The 13,060-nt window shown below is 46.1% G+C and overlaps 2 protein-coding genes across 2 annotated transcripts in view; one reads left to right on the top strand and one right to left on the bottom strand.

Moving 5' to 3' along the window:
* The window catches only part of LOC8043914, a 49,329-nt gene extending 37,099 nt beyond the window's left edge, over positions 1-12,230 (top strand). The window contains exons 15-17 of the mRNA XM_029991115.4: positions 240-323; positions 977-1,086; positions 9,130-12,230. Coding sequence (XP_029846975.2) covers positions 240-323; positions 977-1,086; positions 9,130-9,175 — 240 coding nt within the window. The 3' untranslated portion in view covers positions 9,176-12,230. The remainder of the gene's footprint in view (positions 1-239; positions 324-976; positions 1,087-9,129) is intronic.
* On the bottom strand, positions 1,945-2,854 carry LOC121047275. The gene has a single exon (XM_040502394.2). It carries the CDS (start codon positions 2,833-2,835, stop codon positions 1,945-1,947), a length of 891 nt encoding a protein of 296 aa, XP_040358328.1. The 5' UTR covers positions 2,836-2,854.
* Positions 12,231-13,060: the final 830 nt, after the last annotated feature.

Here is a 13,060-nt window from a genome sequence, read left to right as displayed (position 1 = left end):
CTGACCAGGGAGCTGCGAGCCGCACTTGAACCTGCGAAGAGCCGCATGCGGCTTGCGAGCCGCAGTTTGGCCACCCCCTGCTCTAGCACTTGTCCTATTTGAGCCCTTTTACATAGTTCCTGACAAGTTGTCATGCACAATGTGCAGAACGGTGGCATTGGGTTAAGTGGGAATAAACTGTAAGGTCGCCTAAAAGTTGAAGTATTAAAGTGCGCACCCGAAAACTCCGTTTCTTGCAGCTCCCCAACATAGTGAAGGGCGTCGGCAAACGGGCATTCCGGCCACTCCTCGAGCCTTTCTTGGACTCCATCTTCTACAGTTTGGTATGTCACCCTCGTGCTTGAGTGTCTTATGTTTTGCTTCAAGGAGCTTGTGTTTGGTTTGTGTGAAACGTTTGCTTGACGGTCTGGACACTTGGTTTGAACTAGTGCAAGTGTCGCGGTTCTAGCACTTTCGGTTTCTGCTGCACGTGGTTCCATTAAGAAGGGCATTTTCTTTATTGCTGCCACCATATGTCCTCACAGAAAACAGAATGGACAGGTCACGTTCAATCTTTGCAGAGCCAGGCGGTGCCGTGAAGACTTTAGGAATTGTGACCACAGGATCCATTCTTTATTTATAGTCTGTTTCAGGTCGAGAGCAGCAGGACACGGATCTCCCGCAAAGCCCTTCACTCTTTCTACCTTAGTAGAGCGAGCGCTGGAAGAGAATGCCACCAGCCATCTTGAGCAAAGGTCTTTGTGGGAGGCACTTGTCCCGCTCGTCTTATCCTCCTACTTGCTCCTCTATGCACCAGCAAAAGATGTGTGGCCACTGGTGGGGCAACATATTCCCGGTATCTATTATACGGTTGGGTGTACTCCCAAGTTATGCAAGAAGATAGGAGCCACACTTTCTATAGCAGGAAATGGGGTGGGGGTAAATAAAAATGTGCTCGGAGTCGCATTTATCGTCTGTCTCTCGATTCCGGTTGCAGAGCTGCGAGAATGCGCTGACCTCAAGCGCTGCTAGCCAGTGCCTGAACCAGCTGTCAAGCCTGCTGGGTCCGTCTATTCTCAGGGCCAGGGTTGAGCAGTGGAACCCCAGGTCTGAGTTCTCCTCTGCCTTTTTCCTTCATCCATTATCTAATTTTGCACGTGTGTCTTCAATCTGACAGCAAATGTTGGCTCTAGCTTATGGTGTAAACTTGGTGTAAACTCTAGATATAAATAAATACCTTAAAGGGGCGGTGCAACGATTTTATGATTAAAAGAATTTGCATCTCGTCACTTTTACGTTGTTTATCGTGTCCCAGAGGATAGAGAAAACACTTCCTTCATTAAGGGAAGATGCTCCCCGGAAACACTTTTTCTTTAATATTAAACCTAAGATTTTGAAACTTTGGTCATTGATAGAGATTTTAATGTCAATTCCAAATAGGTTCTTAGTTTTTATGTAGCTTTGTTGGTTTTTGTGTAAGAGTGTCTACAAAAACACAATATAGTGCTTTTTGTGCACAACTTTTTGATAAATAAATATGTTGTTAGCGCAGCCTGCAATAGCTCATGTTGCTGCTTAGGTAAGGTAGTATGTTGAAAACTACTTGAAATTCATTTATATTATCCTATATTTGTAAAAAAGAATCAGGAACACCAAAAGTGTTTATCTTAGGTGCTATGAGTCAACATTTACATTTTTTGCAAAAAATATAGAAGGGATATTGAAAATTCAAATAGATATCAACATTCTACACACTCTGAAGAAGCTGTGTGGAAAATTTCATTCAAATCTAACTATTGTAAGTATTTGAAATCTGTTGCACAATGCGTAAAAAATGCTGAAAACTACAAACGGAAAAAAATGCATTTGAAAGTTTCAAACATCTTCATTTCTCAAAAGCATGACCAAAGCACATAAAACTACTTGATAAAATAAAGCAATATGTCCCAAACACAGCAAAGTTCCTTAGAACTCTCCTGGCGCATACGTTGGCCCCTCAAGATCTTCCCGAGTGGAGTCTGTGAGACGTGCTCTCTTCACCATATTACGGCGATGTGCTCGGGCTTCAGCGGTTTGGCGGGCTGACATTTTTTTTATTCTCCTCTGGTCACGGGAGCTGCCCAGGGCGACAAGCTCTTCTGATGGCAGTACGCCAAGCTCCTGAAGCACTTGCTCAAAGCTTCCATGCCCCCTGTTATACCACAAAACAGCAATGGCAGTTGCCGTTTCCACAACAGTCCTGGAGGCAAACTTTGTCTTCGGGCATAGCAGCCAGATTTTGCTATTCAAAGACTCCGCTGCGTTTTGTGTTTTCCCTTGCAAGCAGCGGGTGAGCAGCTTTTCTTCTGTGAGACGCCTGTATATAGGGAGCAGAGCCAGCCCCTGTGCCTTTGTCAGAAGCGGAGTGTGGTCTGGTGCGGGCTCTCCGAGTGCTTCGGCCCGCCGGTGCTTACACCATGATTCCACTCCTTCGGGGCAGAACTTGTGGCTCTTGGCAGCATTTGTGGAACACGAGTGAAAGTAGGACGCCCAAATGGCACAATACATTTTCCGGACGTTGCCCCTGTTGCTGGTGATCGCTATCCGGTAGTAGTTTTGCAACTTTTGAATCTGCCCATCCTTCAACTTCTCACCATGTGGAAGAGGGGTCTTGAGCTTACGAAGTGCAGTTCCTAGGCGCTTGGCCACATGGTTTGTGCAGTCTTCCTTCGTGACAGATGTTTCGCCATACACTTTTGCCTCGGAGACTGCACTAAAAGCTTTACTGTCCCCGTCGCTTAGAAACTTGGTGAAGCGCAATGGTGTCTCCTGTGAGGGGGTCCGCGTCCATATGCGCACTGCTGCCTCTGTTTCCATTGCGTGAGAGGAGCATTCAGTGTTCTTCTCACAAACAGGGCCATGAAACGCTTGCCACACTTCCTCTTCTTCACTCCCGAAATCTTGGTGCCGACTGCATGCAAGGCAGAAGTTGGAAAGTACCTCGAAATCGAGCCACAAGCCAGTGTCTACAGACACAGCTGCGCCAACGCCGTTATGGCTTTTGTGGCCCCGCTTTTGCCACGTCCCGTCGAACATAACGCCAACATCGCTGTCATCCACCATCTCCTTTGTGAAAACTCTGGCTTTCTCCATGTTTTCTGCCACGGCTTTCATGGCCGCAACATGAACTTTTTTGCCGATCGCTGCAAAGTTCTTATGATGTAATGGCACCGGCAAGCCAAGAACGGCACAAAAACGCGACAGCTGTTCGTGCCCGATGCCAATCGCGCGCGCTGCCACCACCGCCTTGATGTTCACGGCAAAGCTGTCGCGGGAGCTCCCACTCTGATAGTCTCGGCTTCCGCTGGCGCCATCCACAAGTTCACCAGGCACAACACGGCTCGAGGTGTGCACAGCAGAGAGTACCGATGCAGGGCACTCGGTATTCGCACAATGCAGCTCAAGAAAAGACGAAAGGCCCTTTCGTTTTGAGTAAAGCTATACGCACTCCGGAGTGCGCTTCGCGCGGAAATGGCTATACGCACTCCTCCGAGAGATCATGCCGCTCGGGCCACCCTTTTCGAACGGCGCGTGAATCACTGGGGCGCTCGTTAACACAGCCCCCCGCCTGCGTTCACGCCGCTTCGCGGCGACAGTATCGGCTGCTAATTACTAAGCGTAACCAGTACACGCCGCTTCGCGGCGTCCAGCCGGCAATCCAAGCCCCGCTGTCCCCGATCGCACCTCCGGAAAGGGAGTCCGATACCATTTAGTTCTGCAAAGTTTCTCGACAACATTCGATTTTTTTTTTTTTTTTTTTTTTACTGTTCATTGCAAAAAAGGAAATGTCGTAAATATCGCCAAATGCCTCAACTAAACAAAATGTTTGAAAAAAAAAGAAAAAAAAAAGTAGGCCCACCGCGGATCGAACCCGCGTCCACTTGCGTATGAAGCGGACACCCTAACCACTACGCCATGGCACCGCTTAGGAAACTCGTTGTGTCCACTCTTTTTATACGAGAAAAGCGGAGTGCGTATAGCCATTTCCGTCCGAAGCGCACTCCGGAGTGCGTATAGCTTTACTCTTCGTTTTTCGGTCGCTTCGCGTACCGCAAGGGTACTGGTGTAGCACATTGGGCAAGCAGCACCGCTTACCAGCACCGTAAGCGCGCTGATGTCGCATATCGCAGTACTACTCGTGGAATCCCGACCGCTTGCTGCTCTATCTTTCTCGAACAGTCCAATCTTCACCTCTGAAGCGCTGACAAAGTTCACCGCGGCGTCGATTTCGTCCGAGTGGCCGTCGCCCTCGTTAGGCCTAGCTGGCGGCGGCGGGCCAGCACTGGTCGGGCGAGTGCTTTCCGCTGTCGTTTTCCGTTGAGGTTTGCGACGGCGTCCTCGGTACTTATTTTTCGTCCGAGACTTCCGAGCTCGGAAGTCACGCTTTGTCGGGTCGTTCACTGTGAATTCAATCAACAAAAACAAAAAGGCCAGAGAGGTTGATCGAGATGCCGTAAAATCCGAGAGCAGGAGGTAGGCTTCGCCGCAGAAACGCATCAGTCTCGGCCAATGGTAGCCTCGCTAGAGCACCACGTGATTTAAAGGTCCAGTAGCAACGCTCGAAACGGGCGCAAAAAACACGACTTTTTCATTATTTTCAGCCAAAATGCGAAACTGCGGGAGGGGCTGTCTGTAAGAAAAAGGCTTACTCAACCTCCCCAACCGAATGGCAATGGCGGGCAGCGACGCGTTCTCAAGATGCAGACGCTCGAAGATTGACGATGTGCGCGGAAAGTAGCACTTTCTCGAGCAACCGTAGTTGAATAAAATAAACTTTTTACTAATTTGGCGTTCGAATTTTCGCATGATCTTTTGGGAAGTTGTAACTGAATGTCCAAGAATATTTTTACGGGCAAAAACTCAAAACTAAAAAGTTGCACGAAAAACTCGCTTTTTCGACGCGCATCTCCCCTTAAAAATGTCGCGATTCCGCTGCATAATCGCAAAGCAAAAGTCGAGCTTTTTCCCCCACCTGCAGCCCCAAGTGGCAGCCGAAGGAACTACGACGGAAAGATTACGTGACCTCGCTCGGCTCTAAGCTGCAGCATAGCGCCCGCTAATGTACGCAGAGAGGGGGAGGGGAAGCGTCTTCCGAGATAGCACACGGGAAGCTACACGGCACTCCGAATGACGTCACTGGGAGTGCGACCAGGTGTGACCCTGAAGGCTGGGAGTGAGTTGAGGGGTGCCCGAAATGCCAATATTCATCTTTTTTTTACGCAACAACTAGGACACGCAGGCGAAATCGGTTTTCTGTTCTTTACTTCAGAAGTGTCAGAGGGCAACTTCCAGAAATCTTTGACCGAAGTCCGAAAATCGTTGCACCGCCCCTTTAACACTTCTAATCTTCTGTGAACTACCAAAAAGAATATTCAAACTTAAAGTGTCTTTTTTTAAATACTTTTTAATAGGGATCATTGGTGTTTTCTTATTTTTGGCACCATTAGCAACTTTGGTACCATTTTGATAAAGAAGACAAGCTGTGCGGTAATGCCCACTTTGTAGTTTTTCAATTCTGTGAAAATGATGACTTTGTTAAATAATGAGAATACACATTTTTATATTGTGATTGACGCACCTTTTTGTTTAGTTGTGTAATGTTATTGAGACCGCTTATAACAAAGTGAACGTCAAGCGGAAATGAATTCGTTATATCAGCTTCTTCGTTATATCTGGACTGCATAAGAGTAGCATGCAAAAAAAAAAAAAGATTACACAGGCAGTTACGGGCACAGAAAGCGGTCAAGGCTTCCCCGCACACGCTCTCTGCTAGATGGCGCTGCTTCTCGCCAACTGCGAGAAGCTCCTGTCAAAAAAAGAATTTGCGAGCTACGTATGGATTGTGTCACCACCGCAATGGACACGGCGTTCTTTACATTTATGCGAGGATGGCATGCTCTTGTTTCAAGGAGATTGCCTTCGTCTTCCCCGTCAATGTGTTGGCGGTGCTGGGACTGTCTGTTGTTGAGTGGCAATGATTTGCGGAATCGGTGCTTGAGCGAACTTAGACTTTCGCGCAGAGTGCGACCACAATGACCAGCAACTCCCCCATGAAACACAAAGCAAACAAACAAGTGCACATGGCACTGAGTTTGTGCTGAAGTCTGCGTTACGTCGGAAAGGAGAGTCTAATTTTAAGAGAGGGAGCAACTGCTCGATCGAGGTCATGTGGTTTGTTGGCCATATTTGCGAGACAAGCTACAGCCTGCAAGGAGTCAAAACTCGAAAGCGTTCATTGTCTGTAAACATGTCCGCCTCTCCACCTGACTTCCTCACCCTGCTGACCACGCGACAACCAAATGCAGTCGCACTTGTGTCAGTCTGCCCAGGAGGCGTCTGCCATTAAATTGTAAATGCTCTCCATGGTTGGAGTTGTTCGCTCTCTTAAATCTGGAGTCTTTCCATTGGTACGTTGTATCTAGCGCTCCGATTGCCCCACATCGGAATGCCGCATGCAATGCGGAAAAGGCATTTCCCAGGTAAGGAGCGGGGCGCAGACGACAATGTAGAGGCTGCTGGCGGCGGCCTTTGCAGCATCATTTGCAGCTTGTTCTGGGTGGCTCCTTAGCTGCGGCAGCATAGTGCGGCGGTCTACGACTTAGTAAACTTTCAAAATTTTATTATTTTTTTAAGTTATCACAAAATTTCTCTTTGCTATATCCATGGGAGTCGCTTAGTTTCTGTTGTTAAAAACAGACACAGATACCTATATAGAAAACGTGCAAACGGGAATGGGAAATTGAGATTGCTTCGCTGTAGCCACTATTTTATTATAAACGACTTTGCTATAGCCGGTCTCAACGGTACTCGCAGAATAGATTTAAATCAAAAGCTCAAGCTAGATTTATGTAGACTAATTTCATTAAATTTTTTAACACTTTAAGAAGATATTTAGTCTAATGACCTGTAACAGATGACTTAAATTAACTATTTGATCCCACATTCGGGATGTGCATAGAGAGTGACGTGCCTGTGTATGACATGGTAAAAACACTTTCATATACATAGTATGTAGAATAAAAGAAAGCTCTCCCCTCAAACAATTTGGCCAGTGCAGTTTGACTGCTAGCCCTACAAGGTGCGTCACACAGTTGTGGTTCCACAACCAGACGCCGGAACGACTTTTGTCCATGTTAAAATGGGCAGGGTCCCAAAGGAATACTTTTTTTAAGTACCGTAATATACCGAGCAAGCGCCCGCTCAAAATTTGAAGATAATTGGGAAAAAATAGGGGATGGGCGCACGTGCGGTCATCAATTTTACATATAAATGTACTGCGCATATTTTTTAGATGTTTCAAATTGATGGGGCGGGCGCTTCGTGTGGAATGGACGTATGCACGGTATTCTACGGTAGTGCCTACAATGTGCATGTATGTCACCGAGAAAAAAGCATGGGTCATTCTTTACTCGATATGAGTCTCACAAAATAAAAATTTTGCTAAAAGTTTGTTTTTCATGGAAAAATTAATTATGTAACATATGTGTTCAGTCGGCAGCAAACGTTTTTGGAGCATGGGAGCGCCAGCCGAAATGACTGGCTGCGGCTTCTGGTGGCGTGTTGCCGCTCTCAAGACTCGTGCTTTTCGCATGCACTTCCAAAGATAACAGGAGCTTGTGCAGGGTAGGGTGCCTACATGTTTCCGCTCCGCTTTAGGGTGGCGCCAACTTCTTGTTACCCTTTCCCAGATCCTCTTCCACCGCCATTTTGACCCACTTCTTATTTGGCTACACGTACACAACGTTGAGTTTTCGTACTTTCGACACACCGGCTACACTGTGAGGCCACTTCCGTTTCCGTTCATAAGAGGAGTCGGACGAGTCAGAGGCTCAGCGGGATGGCGGCTTTCGTGGCTGTCGCTCTCTTTATTCGGGTGTTTCATACTTTGAAGTTGCGAGCAGGAAGTATGCGTTGCGTTTATCGAAACGTGAGTCCCCTCGACAAAATGGAACGCAACAGACCGGCATCGCACGCCGAAACCTCGCCGTCGGAACGAGAGCGGTGGGCGCTCCCTAGCCCTAATGAGGATTAGCGGAGTAGCGCGAGCGCACGACTGGTGTGTGTGACAAAATGGTCGACGAAACAGCGGAGGCTGCCATGGTAACGAGGTAGGCAACACTGGTTTGTCGGCAACGGGTATCACAAACGCTGTCGCCACCCTAAACAGCGGAGCGGCGGAAACATGTAGGCACCCTAGTGCAGGGTGCCACAAAATTGTTATCTGGAGCATGCGAACTCCATCACCCATCATGGTGGTTGAGGCAGACGTGCAGCATGATGACCCGCAAAGGGGCACCTTGCCATTTTTTTTTTCATTGTTATCTCGTGCGCGTTGGACGAAAGTGAGTGAAAAAGACACGACTCAGAACCCAGAAAGGAGCGCATTCTCAAAGCGTTAGTCTTGAGGACGGCCGCATGCCGTCAGAAGGCACAGTAAGTCATTTTGGGTTGTGCTCCCATTCCCTGTGAACTTTTGCTGCCAACTGTTTGTATCAGGCGCTTAAAATGTTTTTTGTTTTTTTTGTTTTGAGTTTAGTATTCCTAAGTGTGCGTAAAGGAACAGCTTAGCGACACACAGCAAACGCGTTGTATCCATTCTGATTCCTGGCTGATAATTCTATGTCATACATACACTGTCACCGTCCTTAGCCACCTGTTTTGTGTCTGTGTAACTACGTTAAAATTTCCCCTTGCTTAGTGCTCTATGTCCTATTGCAAAGTTGCAGCATTAGGTGTACCATGCTCGTTGGTGTTCTGCCCTGTGTGAATATATCATACTTCCTTTGCCTTTTTTTATTGGTGACCGGTGAGTATTATAATTAACTAAATATTAAATTTCAAAAGAAGGTGCATGTATAATTCCAACCCCAATTTTGTTTTTGCTCCAACTTGAAATTTTGTGTTTACATCCCCATCTAGGTTTATTTATTTAGTTTTTCTTTGATTTTTATTTATTTTTCGACCCTCAAGAACTGCAACAGATCCCAAATCTGGCACTTTACCCCAAACGTTTGGAGACCCCTGACACGAGGAATTCGGTGGTGTCAAACGTTTTTCTTTTCCTTTCTTTTGCAAATCCTGTCTCAATGCTTGACCTTTTGTGCTTTGCAGGTACTTGGAGCAGCTCGATGCCAACCTCCACATTGCCGGCCTTTGAAGGGGTCGGACAAGGTGTCCACCTCTAATTGGGACAGATACGACCGGAAGGAATGTTACCACTCCTTTCTTCATTTGCTGTGATGTTTTCCGCGTTAATTTTTCTACTTTTCCACCTCTGCAGCGAGTTTTCCGCTGCCTATCCCAGGCAGCAGATACCTTAGGTGGAATGAATGTACCTGCTGTTCACATCCTACTATATGCGGTATACCTATACTTGATTTTGTCGTCGCTTTCGGCAGCTAAGCTCCGAAACAAAAAGCGAGCCAAAGGATAGACTGAATCGATGCGAGTGTACTGCAAATGAATTGCTTCAGTCTGAGAGATAAAAACGCGAAGGACAAGGACACACAACCACTCCCTATCAAAGGAGAGGGGTCATCTGTCGTCGTCGTCTTTTGTGTTTTTCTGTCTTTTAAACTGAAGTGAAGGATCAGCAAATGTAATACAGTGCAATCCACTTATAACGACAATGAGAAAACCCAAAAATTCAATCTTTATAACCGATTATCAAAGTATCTCAACTAGAAACCGAGCCTAGAAACTCTTGAAAGTGATTGTTGTAACCACTACATCGTTATGGCTGGTATTGTTATAACTTATGAGTGGACTGCACTGTAGTATTTTGTTGCGACATGAATGTTCAGTTTGCTTTCTGCGATATCCAAGGTTTAATGTCATCATTCAATACCGTTTGACCCATTTACAACAAACGAGCAGCTGTGGGGATGCTACACATTTTGTGTGAGTCTTGTCACACACAAAACGTCGGTCTACGGGTCTCATTATCAATCAATATGTTCACTAATTTGGAGAGATTAGCACTAGTGGGTACATCTTCTATTCTGCGTGACAAAGCTCTTGTGATCAGTGTCAGTGGGGATGGTGGAAACCTCGTTTGAAGGTCTAGTGGTCCAGAGAACAAAAAGGGGTTTGGAATCAAACCAGCTTCTGAACCCATAGGGCCGATTGACCACTTCTACAAACTTCAGAGTTTGGTGATCTTTGTGCAGATTCCACAAACCTTGGAACCTTCGAACCTCGATCGTGAAGTTCAGGGTTTGTTTTCAAACTATTGCGAAAGGTTAGAGAAATCTGGACCCTTCTCAACTTGAACCTCGCAAGAGGCACGGTTTGTAATCGCCGCGCACTATGCCACGTCGCCATGCATTTTTCATACACTCCTTTTATCCAGAAAAATATAGAAAGACAAAATTAATTGTGGATATGGGACCTTTTATTTTACGATGGACTGCAGTTGACGCTACGAGGCATCTCAGTTCATCCAGCGCTAAAAATACATTACATGACTGCGTTCCCTGCTTGTCGCTGCACCTCTCCCGAAGTTTGTGCAACGCTTGCACTTTATTGGACTATGATGGCTCGTTCGCTCCCTTGCTGTGGTTTGTTACAAAATAGAAATCGTGGGATAATACCTAGACCGTTGTCAAAAGTGCCTGCCATCTAGTAGCTGGTTTGCCGATTATCTGAGGCTATCATATTCTGGGCGTGCACTCTGAGCATGTATTGGACAGAAGTGCCACGTCAGGATTCGATGTGAACTCGCCTCCCTTCGGGTGCTTCATGCTGAAACTGATGCCAAAAATACGGCGACTGCTATTGTTGTTTAAACGAGGTTTCGTAAAGTGTCTGTACTAGCAAAATTGAGGCTGGCCGCGTTATGTAAGTCAAATTTATCTATCCTTGTGGATGACCTGGCCGGTCGTAAAATTGAAAAGCAAAAAGTTCAGCGCTGGTACGAGCGAAGGAACATAATTGATCTTTTGACTACACAGGATAACTAATACTATAATGAACTTATTTTATGTAACAGGTTTGTTATAAATGGGTTTTTGTCTGTAGTCCCGATTCACTTACACGAGAGTTTGGAGAGTTTCTGCATAGGACATTGGGGACGCGCAACCTGTTTTGTAGGTGCGTCTTCAGTGTAAATGTGTAAACTGGAAAAACAAGTTTGCTTTGGTGCCTCCCAAGAAGATCATTTTTTACTTAGTCGAGAGCCTCCTCTGCAAGAGTTCTCTTTTGCGTTTTTGTTCCAGAACTAATTGCAGTGATGGAAGTGTTGCACCATTTGTGCCAAATTGCATCGTGTACGAACGTCTGCTACGTCTTGCGCCAAAATGCCATTTTTGCTAAGAATTGCGCCACCCTTGCGCCGAGATGGGCTTAAACAAAGCAAACAATAAAAATATTTTATTGGTCGATTTTATTATTCAGACAAGTAGAAGTAAAGGAAAATGGTAGTACAAATGTATTTCACAGCGTCTATACTCAATTGTATAGGTTGTTTCATCTTAGGTCAGAGCACAGTCGTAGGCTCGAAAACATACAACCGCGAAAGCTTACTAAAAGCTGAAATGGCGAGGCATCCGCTGGGGCACTTAATTGATTTAACCAATAAAAGAATACGCACGGAAAGATTATGAATGCCATGATGTCGTGTTTTTGACACTGTTCGATTGGTCTCATTGGCTCATAGCGTCGGCTACGCTCTGGCTTGCCCCGTCATCGGCTGAATTTCCTAACGATGTCGGCAATGTCAGGAACTAAAAGTCGCGAAACAATTTTGAAAAGTAGTATATTTGAATAAATATTGTAGTCAAGTTAGCTCATGTGCAGCTGTCAAGGGCAGCTGACTCCACTCTGGTCCCAACGTCGGAATAGTGCAGTGTAACTTAAGCACAGCTGTGGGTTTTCATAATATTGGTGGGTGGTTGGTTTTGCAGTTTATGATATTAGAATCTTTAATTTGGTATGTTCTTGAAACATGGGGTGACATTTTTATTGCTAGGCGTACTTAGCGGATATTCTGTTATTTGCCGGCATTTCACAGGAATTATGTAAAATGTAAAAGGGGGAGGGGGAGAGAGGCTTAATCTCAATGGAAGTATTGCATTATGCTTCATTTTTAAAGTATTTCTTTTAATATTTATTGTAAATGGAACCTACTCTTACCTCAGCCCTTATGAAAAAAGAAAGCTGTGTGCTTCTTTTGTATTTCATCTATTATTACACGTAGCCGAGATTTTTTTTTTTTTTTTTTTTTGGGGGGGGGGGGGGGGGCATTTATGGCAAAATGCTGTATGAGGGGAAGGGAGGAGAGGAGGTCCCAGCAAAATGAAAGATTTCGGGGGGGGGGGGGGGGGGGGCCGGGCCCCTCCCCCCCGCCATGTGCCTGACGAAAGGTAATGAGTAATATGCCTCAGTAAGAAAGAGAGCTTCATTTATTATCTGAGATGAACTCATTTAGCGATTGATGCAATTACTTTCATTTTTCAAGTGACATGCTAACAGAAGTTGGCATCTGCTCCAAAGTGTCAGTTGCTGCTCCAAACCAATATTTTAAATGCCTGCTACAAAACCTGCTTCTGAAGGTCAAATGCCACTTCCATCACTGTAATTGACACTTTTTACCATGCGCAAACCTCCTTTGATAAATATTGCGCAGTAGCCATGATCTCCCTAAGTGGGCATGTACAGTCTCCGGCGATATGAAAGACCCACTGGGAGCGCGTGGCCGAGGCAGTGGCTGGCGGGGGCGCTACGAGCGCTGCGGGCAATTCCATTCTGCTTCGAGGGAAGGACGCTCACCCGGGGCTCAGCACAAACTGATAAGCGCGCGCTTTAGCTGAGCCCCGAGTGAGCGTTCTCCCCTCGAAGCAGAACGGAACTGCCCGGAGCGCTCGCAGCGCCCCCGCCAGCCACCGCCTCGGCCACGCGCTCCCAGTGGGTCTTTCATATCGCCGGAGACTGTACAAATAGCAATTTTGGGATTGAATCAGATATTAATGGAATAGTAGTCGTATAGTATTCAAATAATTTTGAATGTGGAATCGAATAAATTTTATGAAATGTAAAGGCTAAC

The sequence above is a fragment of the Ixodes scapularis genome, unplaced genomic scaffold, assembly GCF_016920785.2.
Source record: "Ixodes scapularis isolate PalLabHiFi unplaced genomic scaffold, ASM1692078v2 PGA_scaffold10__122_contigs__length_95168666, whole genome shotgun sequence".
NCBI classification, from domain to species: Eukaryota; Metazoa; Arthropoda; class Arachnida; order Ixodida; family Ixodidae; genus Ixodes; species Ixodes scapularis.
This window is presented reverse-complemented; position numbering and strand designations above follow the sequence as displayed.